General features: G+C 47.7%; 1 protein-coding gene across 1 annotated transcript in view; it reads right to left on the bottom strand.

Moving 5' to 3' along the window:
• The window catches only part of TRIO (trio Rho guanine nucleotide exchange factor), a 366,882-nt gene that overhangs the window by 78,463 nt on the left and 273,987 nt on the right, over window positions 1–14,432 (bottom strand). The window contains exon 34 of the mRNA XM_025387077.1: window positions 10,966–11,209. Coding sequence (XP_025242862.1) covers window positions 10,966–11,209 — 244 coding nt within the window. The remainder of the gene's footprint in view (window positions 1–10,965; window positions 11,210–14,432) is intronic.

Genomic DNA, 14,432 nt, shown 5'->3' with positions numbered 1-14,432 from the left:
TGTCTTATTCAAAATTCAGGCCAGGCGCAGTGGCTCACGCCTGTAATCCCAGCACTTTGGGAGGCCGAGGCAGGTGGATCACCTGAGGTCAGGAGTTCGAGACCTGCCTGACCAACACAGTGAAACTCCGCCTCTATTAAAAATATAAAAATTATTCGGGTGTGGTGGTGGGTGCCTGAGGTCCCAGCTACTCGGGAGGCTGAGGCAGGAGAATCCCTTGAACTCGGGAGGCAGAGGTTGCAGTGAGCCGAGATCACGCCACTGCACTCCAGCCTGGGTGACAGAGCAAGACTCTGTCTCAAAAAATAAATAAAATAAATAAACAAAAAATAAAATAAAACAAAATTCACTGTGAAATGTTCGTGGTAAGAAACTGAATCCTTCAGAAAGAGCGGAGATTATACAGAGACTCCCAGGCCCGTTAGGAGAGCCATCAACAGCCCAGCCTTGTGAATGTATCTCTCGCAACTGCATAGCTTGGATTCATGAAGAACTTTGCAAGGATGGAAGGCATACGGGGCACCACGAAAGCTATTTTATACACATACTGAGGGAAGAGAAGTTACTTGCTCTTTGGAAATCACTGCCATTTATTTTTTATGTGGAGAATCTCTAAAATAAAAGTGCAAAAATGTTGATGAAAGATTATTTACATAAATATTTCATTGCATGCTCTGGTAATTCTGTGGGAAAACATCCATCCAAACCTCACCTCCCAGACAGGTCACACAGAGACTCAAGCTTTAATTTATATGAATGTATTTAAAGTGGCACATTCAAAAAGGACTATTTATTTATTTATTTATTTTGCTATTTGGGTAAAAAATTTAAAAAAAAAACACACAAATATCATTACATGCAAAGTTTTACTGTGATTTTTTTTCCCCATAAATGCATTTAACCCACCAATTCTACGAAGTCTATCTTCCAGACACACCTGCACATGGACCAAATGATACTTATGCGAGGGTATCCGCCGCAGCGCTGTTTATAGCAGTGAACAGGCTGGTCCCAGCCCGATGTCCCTGCACAGTGCATGAGTTAATCACTAAGGCACACACACACACGAAGTACTGCACATTGAAAAAAAAAATGAAGCAGGTCTCTAGGTACTGGAATGGGGTCAAGGGATAACAGCCAGGGGCAAGATATGCCACCTCTCATGTCAGGAAAAGGAGGGAGAAATGCATATCTATTCACTTATTTACACATGCCTAACAAACATTGGAAGCACAAGCTAGAGATGAATAAAAATGGTTATCTGTACCTGGCACGTGGGGTTGTGGGAACAAGACTTCTCAGTTTATATCGCTTCATGTCTTGTTTTTTGAACCATGTAAAATATCTAAACATAACTTGTAAGTCTTAAAAATTTTTCTTTCTCTTATTTAGAAAAAAGTTCTCAATGTGGGTGGGGTGTCTGAAATTGTACATGAAAGTTTTGTGCCTATGTGCATTTTCTGGAATAGGTACCAGAGCTCCCATAAGATTTGTTCGGGGACACATGACAAAGACTTCCAAGGCCTGCTGCTTCTAAATTAGCCAGAATAATTTAAGGCATTTTCCCTTCTCTTTGCATTTTCAGCTCAGCTATCAGGATCTGTAAAACATTCCGTGTATGGGAAAGTCAGCCCAAGGAGTACAATATAATCACAGAATCTCATCTCACGCTTCTCTGAACACAGAAAGGAACAGAAGGCAAGAGCCAAGCCACACTCGGGTCTGTTCAGCACACACTTCTCCGTCAGTGCCTGGCTGCTGTGTTATCAGGTGTTCTCAGAGCCATGAGCTGCTAAACACTATCAGGAAACAAGCTGAGACCGACCCTGCGGAATTATATGATTGTTCCCCTCCAGAACACCATTTATTCATTTTCAAGACACTTAATGAAAAACAGCAAGCTGGACTTTTAAACCATCTCTTACCCAACAAATCATCTCTCTGTAATTTTTCACAGCTTCTGCAAATGCTAACTAGAGTGAACAAATTTAAAAGGGAACCCCGTTTGTGTAGTAAGTATCAAAGTCTGATGCCTACGAAATGTCAGAACGGAGGCAGTAAAGGAAGTCCAGCGTCCAGAGAGCGAGAGGCAGGAGAGGAGGCAGCGGCCCGGTACCTGTGCGGCCCTTCTTGGCCCATGAGTCACCCCCGGAGGGCCTGTCTCATTTTTCCCAGGAGCTCCTCGATGATTTTACTGCTTTCCCTAAACACTAGGTCATGGCCATTTAAAGCAACTGTGGGAAGACCGTTTCTCATTGTTTATGACTGTGCTATATATATAATTTTGTGATGATCTAATATGGATAGTGTCAATACCTGCTCGTGGATTTTTCCTGTTTTAATAAACACTTTAATGTAAAGTTGGAACATGAAAATACCTCAAACATAAAGCACTCAACAGAGTAATGGCCCACTTGTGTGGCTCTGTAATTATATGCTACATAGAAAACGCTCCTTAATCACAGGTCTCAGATTGATCTCTCTGTCTTGGCTGCACAGTGCTCAGGAAAGGGACAGCGTCTTTGTTTTAAAATTCTTGGTGTAACTCCATGTTCTTTGGTCTTTCTTCCCACAGGAGTTGACATTAGCAGCTGTTCGAACAGAATACAACTGCTCTTTTCCAAGCTAATTAAAAAAAATGTATATAGATTTCTCAGTGTATGTATTTTTAAGAATGTGTAGGCAGATACGGGTTTGAAATGCCTAGGCATTAGTGTGCTTGGGGTGTGTTTCTGATCACAGTGGCAATGGGGCATGAAGCAAATGTCTAAATATACCTGAATCACGATATATTCGACTAAACTTTTTAATGTCACTAAACTCTTCTTAATACCCTATATTTTTGGAAAACTTACTAGGTCACCGAAATGTTATAAGCAGTTTCAGTCTCATATGACTGGGAAGACTCAGATTCACCTTTGGGGCTGATCATTTCATGACTTGGGAAAGACCACATTAAGGGTGAACACATTTAAACCAAGTCCTCCGAAAAACACCTGGAGAAATGCTAGAGGCCTCAGAAGGACGAGCTCTGTGTTTGGTCGCAGAGGCTTCTGTGAAGGTAGAGAAGAACCTCGGTCTCCGCAAAGCTGGAGTTTTTGGGTGGTGAGGCAACAGGGCCTTTCTCTGCTCAGTGCGTGGCTGGCTCTTGTGTTGGTGGCTGTATGTGTCTGTGGCATGAATCCAACTCAAGTCACAGCAGGCACCAAAAAGCCACCCAGGCCCGGCTTTTGTGGCTCAGCCTGGACTGTCCATGGGTCATTTCAGACTATGTGGCTTCCACCAAAGAACTGGCTGACATGGGATACCTCCATCCAGATGTGACCGCCCAGGTGAGAATCCAGGACAAGACCGCAGCCCTGTGGGTAGAGGTGAGGCTCCCCTCCAAGGAGGGCATCCGTCTGTCAACTGCGCTGGGTGGGCCAGTGAAGGGCTTCTCTGTCCTGGCACCTTGGAAAGTGGTTGGAGGGGTGAGGTTGTCTCCGGTAACTGGTTGTATTCTGAGCAGGGAAACGGCACTGGTGTATCCCCCATGCTGGGGTTGGCTGGGAGTGCAAGCAGTGAGGCCTGGGCTGGGAGGCAACAATGGCAACCTGGAGTCTTCTCTTCCATCATCTGCAAACTCTGTGAAAGTCCTGTCACCTTGTCTCATCTGTGCCATGGGGTGTGAAGGGGACATGTGAGCTCAGGGGACAGACCGGCCTCCTCTGATCTGCACAGGGGGAAGGACGGTGGTGGGGCCACTGGCCAACAGGCTAAGCCGTGACCTCACCAGGCCAGATGTTTAGATGAGGGGCTGCAGAAAGGGGCGGGGTGAGGAGGCAGGCCTGGAGGGAGGACAACAGGGGCACACAGGCACTGTCATTTGGGTGTTGATGGAAACACGCCCTGGCTTTGCAGTCACGCTGTGCTTACCCTAGTGTTCACCCGCTAGAATGTGACGCAGACGAAGCTCCCAACCTCCAGGCATCGGGCCTGGCACATTCATTCATTCATTCATTCATTCATTCAAAAAAGTGACAAGTGATTCTGAGGAGTAACCCCGGTAAAAAAGCTGTGAGCATTTCTAGGAACTCTGAGTAATAGTCCCAGCAAATAAATAAATCTATATAAAGTGTATACCTTTAAAGCTACAAAGCAAACAAAAAACTCCCAGAACTCAACAACAGGATTACAAATGAACTGCACTCACTTCCCCACGACCGCCCATGCTGAGAGTCTCCCGCTGAGCAGTTCTGCCATGTTTACAGGGCTCAGTGCAAAGCTCTCCCTGCAACCCTCCGCTCCCATCTCCTCTGCTTCTCCCTGGCTCTCTCGGTGCCGGCCATCTGCGGACACTCGCTGCTTTCTCTACCGAGCCTACTGTTTAAAACACCTGTGTTGTCTGCAGTTCCTCTATCCCATTTTTAAGTTCAACAGTATATCTGCAATCATCATTCCTGTCACAATCTGTTTAAGGTGCTTTCAGTGAGTTCCTGGACAGTTCCTTGTGGGTCTTCAGTGTTCCTTGGAGTTTATCTAACTGGACTTTTTCAGCTGCCCTGATGGGAGCCTCTGTGTGGAAATAGTTGCTAACTAGACCAAGATTTATTCTGCTCTCTCCTCCTCTCCATGGGCTCACTGAATACATTATTTTTTTTCATGAGGATTTTGTATTTGCATTTCATGAGATGAGATGGGGACTGTTAGGTAGGGGTGAGTGAGTGGGAAAAAAAGCCCCTTTGTTACCTGACGCACAGCTCCAAGAGGGGAAGGTGTATAGGGGTGCATGTGTGTGCACGTGTGTGTGTGTACATGTGCACGTATGAGACAAAAGGTCTTGTTGGACATGTGAGGAAGCTGGATTTTATTCTCTGACCAATAGAAAGTCACCGAAGAAATTTAAGCAAAAGAGTATGGTAACATTTATGTTTTAGGTAAAACAAAAAAGGGCAAGAAGTGAGGTTGGGCGATCAGGTGGTAAGAGTAATGGTGGAAATGAAAAGATAACATATTTGAACTATATTATTGAGATAAAGTTAACAAAATTGAGTGGGCAGCCTCAAAAAATTAAAAATAGAATTACCATATGTCTTAGTCCATTCCTGCTGCTATAATAAAATACCTTAAACTGGATAACTTAAAAAACACAGAAATTTATTGCTGACAGTTTTTGAGGCTGGGAAGTCCAAGATCCAGGCACTGTCAGAGTTAGTATTTGAAGAGGGCCTGCTCCTCAAAGATGGTGCCTTCTGTGCCCTCACATGGCGGAAGGACAAAAGGGCTCCTTGGGCCTCTTTTGTAAGGGTAGTAATCCCATTCTCAAGGGCTGTGCCCTCATGACCTAATTGCCACTCAACAGCCCACCTCTTAATACCATCACATTGGGGGTTAGATTTCAACACATGGATTTTGGAAGGACGCAAACATTCAGACAACAGGACCATATGATCCATCAGTTGCATTTCTGGGTATACACCCAGAAGGGCTGAAAGGAGGGGCTTGACGAGATTACTTGTACACCCATGTTCATAGCAGCGTTATTCACAAGAGTCAAAAGGCAGAAGCAACCCGAGTGCCCATCAGCAGATGAATGTTGAACTCAATGTGGCATCTGCATATGAGGGGATGCTATTCAGCCTTAAAAAGAAAGGAAGTTCTGACACAGGTCAGAACATGGAATCTTCTACAAGAAATAAACCAGTTCCAAAAGGACAAGACTACATGACTTCTAGTCACATGAGGCACCTACAACAGTCAAACTCATGGAGACAGAAAGGAAAGGGGCAGTGCCAGGGGCTGGGAGGAGAGAGTGGAGGGTTTTGTTCAATGGGCACAGAGGTTCAGTTCTGTAAGGTGGATAAAGAGTTCTAGAGGTGAATGGTAATGACGGCTGCACAACAGTGTGAAGGTACTTAATGCCACTGATCTGTAGATTTAAGAATGGTTAAGATAATACATTTTGGTATGTGGAATTTACCAGTTTCTAAAAAATGTGGTGGGCAGTGGAGAGACCCTCATGTGTGTTGGCCATGTTCTTGGGTGAACAAGTGGGGAGATGGTGGGAGAGTGAATCTGAATACTTTAGATTTGAAAAAGTTGCTAAGACAGTCAAGTGGAGAAGTAAACTATTCAAGTGGACAAGAAAACCCTTGGGAGAGAGCGTGGAGAGAAGCAAGGAGAGCTTGGAGAAAAGCAGGGTGGACCCAAAGAAAAGTCAACATTTCGGATAGTTTAGAATGAAAATATGTCTCTTTCTCATTTTTAACTTGAGTTAGAGAAAATGCCCCATTTTATTAATAGCAATCATGTATCACTACACTTATGAAAGACAGTCCCTGCGTCTTCTCTTCACTACTTGCAGCCGGTCTGGTCAAGCCTGAGAGCTGATTCTGCTAGTGCCCACTGGAGTTGCGGTAAACTATGGGGGACTGTTTTTGGCACAGATTTTACCATAGTAAAATGTAGCATCCTGAGTTAAAGCCCCTGGGTTTAGAGGCTCAAGTCACCCACAAGCAAAAGGTTTTATTTCTCATGGTTTTTTTCCCCTTAATTTTCTCATTCACTGCAGATGACTCACACTCTGAACTTCTTCGAAATAAAATGCAGGTACTGAACCATACTTTTTCTCTATCCAAAGGAGAAAAAACTTTAAAATTGTGAATGACTTTTAGAGTGGTAAAGGCTAATTTTTATAAGTGGGTGTTTTCTTCTAGACATATTGAAAGCACGAGCAAAAAGGCCACCTGTCATCACGTTATGGGTTGGTGTAAGGAAACGGTAGTTTTGAATCGGCCTTTGCTCATAAAGCCTTCTAAGAAATCTGAACTCAGAATGGCAGAGCTGGCAAGGCCCTGGGAGGCCACCTGCACCCGCCCTGTCTCAGGCCTCCTGACGGGAAACCCGCGCCTGCAAGCTCACCACTCACTCCTCCCTTGCCAACAAAAGGCCTCTTCTTAAAGCCCACTTCATTTTATTTATGTACTTCTTAGAGATGAGGTCTCACTCTGTTGTCCAGGCTGGAGTGCAGTGATTTGATCATAGCTCACTGTAGCCTCAAACTCCTGCTTAAAGCCTTATTTTAGCAAAAAAACAATTCCATGGAGGCTGAGAGGGGCCTTCCAGATTCAACTGCGCATGGCAAGGGCTCTGGGCAGCGGCAGTGCAGGACACAGGATTCGGCTTTGCATGGCAAGGGCTCTGGGCAGCGGTAGTGCAGGACACAGGCCACGGGGTGGTTTTCCAGACGTCTCGAGTGAGAAGTGTGACGGAAGGCCCTCCCCAGGCCAGGGTACGAACTCCTGTCCCACCCTCAAAACACTATCGGTCCAAAAGACTCATGCTGGGCACTCCAGAAAGGCATCCGACAGAGAGCGAGAGATGCTCGTTTGCCCAGGTTCGCGACAAGACTATTCTGCTCTTTCCTGGCTATTTTTCCTGCCGATCACGCTGGAGCTAAATCCCCAGGGACCATTGTGTAGAGTGACTCTTGGTTGGGAAGAAAGGGAAAAGGTGAAAAAAGCAGGGCAGCGTAGGGCAAAGAGGATGTTTTGACCTGGTCTCGTTGGAAATATACACATTCTTGATATCTCTGTTTACTTCCTGTGACCAAGACTGTAATAAATAGGTAAGAGTGACAAGTTTTACAAGTTGAGACAATGCAAAGGGAAGAGAACTTGGATTTACTGAGTCATCAACAATGGTGACATGACACCAATTTCAACAGTGAGCCCACATGCTACATATGCTACATGCTTGAGCGGAAGAGAGTGAAGGGAGGTGAGTGGGCCTCAGCCCGGAATGCACTGGAGACTTGCTGGAGGCACAGACACAAGCTCCAGACCTAGGCCCCAGCCCCAGAGCCTCTGAGGTAACGGCAGACAGCATAAACAACCAACAGAAATAAGACTGCTGGAGCACACAAGGGTTTGCTGAACCCTTATTCAATCCTGCTATGCCCAGCATCTGTTTAATTCATGACCAAGATGCTGAGATGGAGGAAGGACGGCCAGAGCAAGAGCAGAAGGAGCCATCAGACACGAAGGCTGGCTGGCCCAAAGGATGCCGGGACATGCGAGCTTCCAAAGCAAGCTTTGTTCACAAAACAGAAGGCATTTTTTAAAGAGACGGGGTCTCGCTATGATACCCAGGCTGGTTTTGAAATGCTGGCCTCAAGTGATCCTCCCACCTCAGCCTCTTGAGTAGCTGTGATGACAGGTGTGTGCCACCACACCTGGCCACAAGATAGCATTTCTCAATGGAATGATGTTCACAGCAGAGTCCTGTTTCAGACACAAAATTATCTCCTTGAAAAACAAATTGTGTAATTAAATTTCTTGTTCATTTAAAATGAGCTGTATTTTTATCCTCTCCCAAATCATTTTAAGGATACATAGCTGATAAAAGAAATCTGGTCTTCATAAATTCCATGAATTCTCAGTGTCCGACAGACTTCCAAGTCTAGCCCAGTTTCAAAACCACTACGTGAACCTGAGCACTGCTCATCATGAGTCCCGGACCCTTGTTGGCTGATCTGAGTAATCAGACTCATTAGCTTACTATTCTCAAGCAAATAGATAGTCATTTGACCTTAATAGGCATGTTTTTTACATTCGAGGTAAAAATGTAAAAGTTGGATCAGGGTGTTATGAAAAAATTACTGAGGCACTAAGGCTGAGAAAATGTAGAGAAACTAGAATTGAATGAAGGTGCTCTTTCCTCCTGCCTAGAAGGTCAGAGCAGTAAAAGTCAGAGACATGTAGGAAACTAACTGTAATAGCAAGTGACAAGAGGCAAATCTGTAAAGCCAGTTCCACACTGTCCTTGAGTTCTGAAGCAAGGGTGAGGCAAGGCAGCCTGAACATCTGATACCGGGGGGGTCTCACCCAGCTGCCAGAATGATGCACGCCATGGTGTGCAGAGAGGGGCCGTGTTTAACTCGCTTGCTGCATATCCTTCAAGTCTGAACAGCTCTTATACTGAAAAGAGGCTCAAAAGGAGAGAGTGGATGGGCAAAAGCATGTGGATGGCTGGCATGGACACGTTGGCACATGCCAATGTCTTTCCGGTCGCGGGGACAGCACCCCTCTGCACACACAGGGCAGGAGAAGGGGGAGGACTGCGGGGCTGAGCAGAGGCAAGCCTGGGTCTCTGCTTCCCAGGGGGCAGAGGCCTTCTGCTCCTGCAGTTCCTATGTCTTTTGTTGGACTCCACGTCTAAATTCTCATCCCTTATTGCCTGACTTTTTGATGATGGCCTCTGTCTCCTAAGATTCTGGTCAAGCTGCCTAGTTTCCTGGATGTGGACATGGTCAGGACCTCACCCACGCCCTAGCGCTTCCTACCCTTGTGGTTGAAGACGCCCTCCATTTCCATGTTACTTCTGACCCACATCTGCTGTCTGTTGCTGTGCAGTTCCTAACACTGCAAGGGAACAAACATTCTTTTTTTTTTTTTTTGAGATGGAGTCTTGCTCTGTTGCCCAGGCTGGAGTGCAATGGCACGATCTCTGCTCCCTGCAACCTCTGCCTCCTGGGTCCAAGCGATTCTCCTGCCTCAGCCTCCCGAGTAGCTGGGATTACAGGTGTCTGCCACCACGCCTGGCTAATTTTTTGTATTTTTAATAGAGACGGGGTTTCACCGTGTCGGTCAGGCTGGTCTGAACTTTTGACCTCAAGTAATCCACCCGCCTCAGCTTCCCAAAGTGCTGGGATTACAGGCGTGAGTCACCATGCCTGGCTGGGAACAAACCATCTTATGAGTTTCCTTGCATTACAGGAAATAAATAAATACATAAATAAATAAAAAAGGGAAATAAGAAAAAAAATGGATACAGTTCTGAGCCCCTAACCACTGGCTGGCGTAAGTTCACAGCAGGTCTTGCTCATTAAGAAGCACCTTCTTGGTAAACATAGGGCATTAGAGGGTTTGTGCGGGGCAGAGAGTGACTTTCCAGGTACAAGAATGTCAGAGAGTATCATAGAGGAAAAGCAAAATGGTACAACATAGCAACATTCAAAAACCCAACCTCCACCAGAAGTTTTCCGGACAAAGCCAAGTGTGATGAATGCTTAGTTCTTTCGCCTTGGCCAGCCTGCAACTGCGAACACCAGGAAGTAAGGAACACACCGCAGGAGAGGCACGTGCAGAAGAAATCCTTCAGAACAAGTGTTATTTGAGGCATGCTTAAGTTCACCAGGGCGCCTCTGCAGAACAGACTGATCTCAGGAAAAGTTGTGCTTTATTTTCAACTCAAATTCAAGGACTTATACTGATGCAACTTTAGAAACATTCTGGCAACAGGCTAAAAGCCAGCATGGCCCAGATCGCTAAACGCAAAGCCTCCACGAGGCGAAGCCCACCGCTGTTCCACATGCATGGGCAGCATCAGCAGACATGGAAGTGGACACCTTTGGCTTTTGGCCAAAGTCTGAAAATCCTCTGCCTTTCTCTTCGGATTTCTGGAGAAACAACAGCCTAATTCTTCCTGTTTCTTACCGAGGTAACAGTAAACTCACATTTAGGCCCTGAGAAATCCGGAACATGGCTTGGCCTATAATTAATCAGGGGAGCTGATTAGTAGCTGTTTTCTCTTGCAGCTTCATTAGCTCCCTGGAATGACTCACCCTCTGGAGCCAGGGGATGGCCTCCAAGAGGTGTCATGACACACAGAAGAAGGTACAGATGATAAAGGAAGGAAGCAACTGGAATGTTCCGAAATCAGTGTTCTTCTCTAAACCGATGTCGTATCTCACTACACCACCCTGGAAGTGAGGAGATCACTCATTATTTCTGAATCATGGGTGAAATCCTCATTTCCTCTTCAGGTGCTGATGGACTGGAAATGCCCAGAGAGTCAGTGACCATGTGCTGAAAGCACAGCTGACAAGGAAGCTCATGAACATTGACAGGAGCAGAGGCGCAGAGACAGAGGGCTTCAGGGCCACTTCCAGTAGGCGTCTGCCACCCACGCCCCGCTGACTCCTACCTTTGTGGTTGAAGATGCCCTCCATTTCCATGCTACTTCTGGAGTGGGCGATGCACAGTGAGCCACAGGGGACCAGGCCTTCGGCCGCTGGGGAGCGGTCAGTGGTCCGCACCAGACACCAGTCAGGCTTGTCGTGCGGCCGCTCCAGAACTTCCACGGTCTGGCCCCGTCGGATGGTCAGCTCGTTGCTGTTGCAAGCGGTGAAGTCGTGGATCACCACTGTCAGCTCACAGCCACCGGAGAGCTGAGGGGAACAGAGGAAGAGAGCACAGGTCAGCCAGTGTGAGCCATGGTGCCTTCAGGCACAGCTGGGAACTCCGTGAGGTGGGTGGAGAGCCTCCCCTGCCCCGGAGTGAGCTGAGTGCTCCGAGGCTGTGCGATCACTGTGCTCCCCAGATGAAAATACGATTTTTCATAAGAGCTTCCAAATTTCTTGAACCTTAGACATTCTATTTCCTTCCTCACAAAGTGGTATTATATATACACTCATCTTTTAACTTACGGCAAACTGAAAGAAACTCTGCTTGAAGGCTATTTGGGGGATTATCATGAAATATGGTGATAAAATGAGATAAAGTTCTGCTCCAAATTTCTGTTCCGACCCAGTGTTGGGTGTCCCATGCTTTGGAGTATGCAGGCTCTTTAAGCATCCCTTGGGTCAGGAAGGACGCAGCCACAAGAATGGGACTGAACAGGCAATGTGCTACGACCCTGAAACCGAAGCAAAGCATGCCTGCCTGTCTTCAGAATCCTTCCAGCGCCCCCTCCTGCTTGTCCAGGGCTCCCCTTGGTGTGACTCCCGAGGCCCTGTGGTCTGCCCTCAGATTCCTTCTAGGCTCCCCTACTCCAGGCCTCAACACGCAGCAGCCACCACAGGCTCTGCAGACATTGGCTCGTTTCCCAGAGGTCCTGGATTTTCTGGCCTTCGGTTCCTCCAGCCTGACGTTCCTTTCCCTCCTTCTCTCCTTTTACCACGCTCACTCCCACCTACGCCTGCTGAAACTCTTCCGGGCCTTAGAAGCTCATCCATAAACTCTCTAACGACACATACCCCATGGCCTCCGCCGGTAAAACAAGTGCATGGTCTTCTCATGACTGTCTGCTTCAGATGGCCTGAGCCCTGGTGTGTGTTCCCTTAGACTGTAAACTCCGTGGGGACAGGGCTCATGTGCTCATTAACATCCCTCCTACCTAAGAATCTTTTCGTTTTTTTTCTACATAAGAATCCTGAGAGCAGCTCCTGGTCTCTGCACTGTCCCAGGTTCTGTCTCTGCTGTTTCTCCACTGTCCCCCTGCATGGGCTCTTCCACCACACCCTCAAGCTGACTCCTCCCACGCTCGCGTCCCAACCGCGGACGGCTTCCGGTCCCTGCTGAGCAACTGGATGCTTCCCTGGCCCCCCAGTGCAGAGTCTAGGACATGACTCATGATGCCCTCCCACCCCCAACTCTCTTTTTCTTCTGGTGTTGCCTTTTGGGTAACAGTATCACCATCAAGTCACTCAAGCTAAACAAACCCCACTCTCCTCCCTCCAAATGCTGTGGAGCAGACGTTGGGCAGCTCTCCGATCACTTCCTTTCTCCGCACTCCCATACCAATCACTTCACTGGATCCCACAGGGGCTCCTGAGCGGCCTCGCTGACAGACTCCAGGTTCTCCTTCCAAGCCATCTAAACACTGCTGGCAGGAGACCTTCTAAAAACACATCATCCTCTTATGCAAAACCCTCACACACAAAGGCCTTAGCATAGGATGCAAAAGTCCCCCCAGCGGCCAGAAGCACCTCCTTCTTCCTCCTGAGGGGTCCTGCCTGTAAGTGGCCCATACCATCCCTTTTGCTGAAAGCCCCCACGTCCCCTCTATTCTAAGCTCCCCACTGGCTCTAAGAGGTCCCTCTCGTGCCTGTCCTCCATGGCACCTCAATTCTGAAGTGAGCCGTGCCTGGAGTTACACATGTGTGTGTCTGCCCTCATCACCAGAAGCAGGTTCACCCCACTCTTCTGTGAACTTTCCATCCTTGGACTAGGAGGGCGGAGATGGGGCTGGGCACACTCACCCTGAGTCCCCCAGTGCCAATGGTGGTAGGCATGTGGCTTAGAGAAGCGGTTAGGAGTGGGACTCCTCCTCAGCCTGCCTCGCACCGTGCTCTGCATCCAGCTAGCATTCAAATATTTGTGAAATGAAAAAGAAAAGACACATAGCTCGAAAAATGAAGGCACTGCATCTGAAAACCCGAAACGAAGCCTGGATTTTCCTCACTGGCTTCAGGAGCTCACTCTGCCTGCGCTTAGCCTGCAGCCGCTCAGCTCTCCTCCATTGCCTCCTGCTAAAGGGCAGTAGCCCAGACAAACCAAAGGCACACAAGAGTGTGCTGCGGGCTATGGGGCCGGCTGTGGGAGTGAGAGAAGGCGAGGAGGGAATGGCCCAGCCTCCTGCTGGGAAACATTCCACTAGGCGCAAGCCCACACTGGGCACAAGCCTACACCCAGAGACCCAGGAGTCCGCATCCTCCGATGGCTCACACTCGCGCTGTGTTCTGGGGCCGCCCCCTTGTGCTGAGGACCTCCGGGAGCCTCTGCCATGCTCTGTGCTGTTGATTACCCTCCTGTTGTGGGAGGCTATCTTTTAAGAGAAAGTTCAGATATTTAGAATAAGAAACACATGTCCACTAGACAACCACAAAGATCAAAACAAAACCGAACTGTCCCATCATGAAGCACAGTATCGACAAAGTGAATCAGCTTTGCGAGTCCACAAGGAAAGTTTTCATAAAACCCCTTCTCAATCTTACAAGCTTCTCCGTGGAAAACCCATGCTAAATGTTACAGGTCTCTGAACAATCAAAGATGCTAATGTTAAAAGTTCAAAGGTAGAGGCCCAGCCTGGAAAAGAACTTTCCTTGCAGAACCACACTCATGGAGTGGTTAGTCCTGTGACTTACAGCTGGGGTGCTTCCTGTTCCAGGAACACAGGACCGGTCTGCAGGCCCCGAAGGAGGGTCCAGATTGCCATGGTCCCTTGGACCCGCCCTTCCCAGGCCTCTGGGTCTGGCTAGAGCTCCCCAGTGATGCCACCTGCTGCTTCACTGGGTGCATGTGAGAAGCTCCCGGCAGAAACCCACGGGGCTTCCCTGACATTCTTCCAGCAGCCCCCACTCCCAGACGCTGGGAAGTGCACTGTCTCATCACCTGCCCTCTGGCTGCCTCATTCTCCAGAGTCTTATTAATTTTCCAGACGGCTCAAAGCCATGGGTTGCGGGTGGGGGAAGGGTGGGAAGGGGAGGGAGGGGCTGCCCAGGAAGGAGGATTAAGCTAGACTTTATTTCTGGCACTGATTTCTTAGGCCCTTAAAGAGTAATCAAAAACTATTGGAAACATCTGTGTACTTGACAGGACATTAGAAATAAAAATCAAGCATGTTCTGCCAAAGAATCATATACAGAGTTAAAATTCCTTTTTAAAGGCTTT

Source organism: Theropithecus gelada, chromosome 6 (genome assembly GCF_003255815.1).
Source record: "Theropithecus gelada isolate Dixy chromosome 6, Tgel_1.0, whole genome shotgun sequence".
Taxonomy (NCBI): Eukaryota; Metazoa; Chordata; class Mammalia; order Primates; family Cercopithecidae; genus Theropithecus; species Theropithecus gelada.
The sequence above is the reverse complement of the archived record's forward strand: the minus strand, read 5'-3'. Positions and strand labels throughout refer to the sequence as shown.